Source organism: Anopheles merus, chromosome X (genome assembly GCF_017562075.2).
Source record: "Anopheles merus strain MAF chromosome X, AmerM5.1, whole genome shotgun sequence".
NCBI classification, from domain to species: Eukaryota; Metazoa; Arthropoda; class Insecta; order Diptera; family Culicidae; genus Anopheles; species Anopheles merus.
Genome location: NC_054081.1, coordinates 12,442,179 through 12,443,968, shown reverse-complemented (window position 1 = coordinate 12,443,968; position 1,790 = coordinate 12,442,179). Strand labels below are relative to the sequence as shown.

The window sequence follows — 1,790 nt, the reverse complement described above, 5'->3', positions numbered from 1 at the left end:
CGTTTAAACACATATGTATATTTTTAAAACTTTTGTATTGACGAATTACACAAAATTATACACAATTTACTGATAATTCACAATCACTTCACTCAATATTCCTTCTTTAATTAACTTATCTAACTTGTACAGCAGCAATGAGATTATTGACGGCGTCTCTCTTTGACACTTTGACAAGATCCACCTTGTACCGATGCCATGCATTAAAAAGCTATAAAGTTCCACCAAGTTCGATACACACTCTTAACAAGCCTTAAAGTTCTATCATGAACCCTACACATAGTGCTAATCAGCCGCAAAGTTTCAAAGAGTACCATGTGCCTGTTAAAAAGCTCCATAGTTCCGCAAAGTACCGTCTATCTCTTAATCAGCCACAAAGTACGACATCGGAACGATTTTTCGTTAAACAGCCCTAAATCAGCTATAAAGTACAAGCTGGCTATTTGGGACGTGCAGCATCATGTTTCCAAGGTCAGGCCAACGTGTTTAACATGACCATCGGATACACAAAACAACCTGCGGCCAGCAGAAGCTATTCAATTCAGCACCAACAGTCTATCAGTCCGCTTCAGTTTGAATAATCCAATGTTCAAGCAGAAATAGCAATAAATTGTTATTCTATTTGTTATTTCAAAACTAAAGGAACTATCATAGTAACAAACTAAAGAACAAATATGAGAAAACAACCTCCGGCGTAACAGGCGAATAGATATTTGCAGCATTGAAGATGGTTATGGCGCAGTCGACTGTCATACAATCGATCGTCATAGTTTCGTCACATAAAACCATTTAAGCAAGTGTCCATCAAATAACAAAGCAATCTTCGACCGAAGAACATAAGAATGCTGAAAAAATATAAAAAATATTTCGACTGCATTTGTCTGCTAGGGAACAATCTTTCTTAGTTCGTGTCTGTTCACACAAAGAGGGCGATTTGCTGTAGCTTGTTTGATTGGGGAAGATTTATTTTGAAATCATTTGTGATGGATACAGTGGTTGCTGTCGGTGTATCGTTTCACCCGTCTGCATTTCTACTTGTTCCGTAAAAGAGGGACTCGCTGCTGTAAATTATTTGCAACAATATGAAAAACGATCTCCAAATATCTCCTTTTCGGGGGTTTCCAACACATACACACATCATGTTTCACGATTTTTTAACAAAAGCGTCACGATTTTTCAGCATTTCAAAACGTTTCCTTTCTGCCTCACGAAATTGTTGTCTTTGAAATTTTGTCTTTTGAGTCGCCTTCCGGATGATCAGATTGCGCTCGCAATACTCTTGCGGATTGTAGGGCGGCTCATCCATGTCGTCCCAATTTTCCTCCTCACACAATGAATCGGACGTAGAGCAGTGTGCCGCCTCATCCGGTATACCAGTTCCGGACGGAACCAGCGTACTATCGATCAATCCACCAGCTACGCATTGGTCAGACGGAACTGGCGTACTATCCATCGACGGATTTGCCAGACACCCGATCGGATACATGAACGATTCGATTTGTCCCCGATCGGGGCAAGTCGTCGTGTGCACTTTCATCTCCTGCTCATTAACGTGGTGGGAGCTGTTGAACGGGCAGATAGCGATCTTGGCATTTGGATGTTGGCGCCGGCACTTGATCAGATGCTTCACAAAACGCTGCGCAAGAATAGTGTGCGATTTGTTGTAAGGGCACTGGACAACGGCGCCAAAGTTGGTAATTTCGATGGGGTTCATGTTGATTTCGAGCAAAAAAAAGAACAACTTACTTTTCCAAACGGTAACCGCACAATGAAAGCCTGTTGACGGCGGA

At 41.5% G+C, this 1,790-nt stretch overlaps 1 protein-coding gene across 1 annotated transcript; it reads right to left on the bottom strand.

Annotated features, from left to right (window-relative positions):
* Positions 1-977: 977 nt before the first annotated feature.
* LOC121594547 lies at positions 978-1,790 on the bottom strand. The gene has a single exon (XM_041917935.1). It carries the CDS (start codon positions 1,712-1,714, stop codon positions 1,145-1,147), a length of 570 nt encoding a protein of 189 aa, XP_041773869.1. The 5' UTR covers positions 1,715-1,790; the 3' UTR covers positions 978-1,144.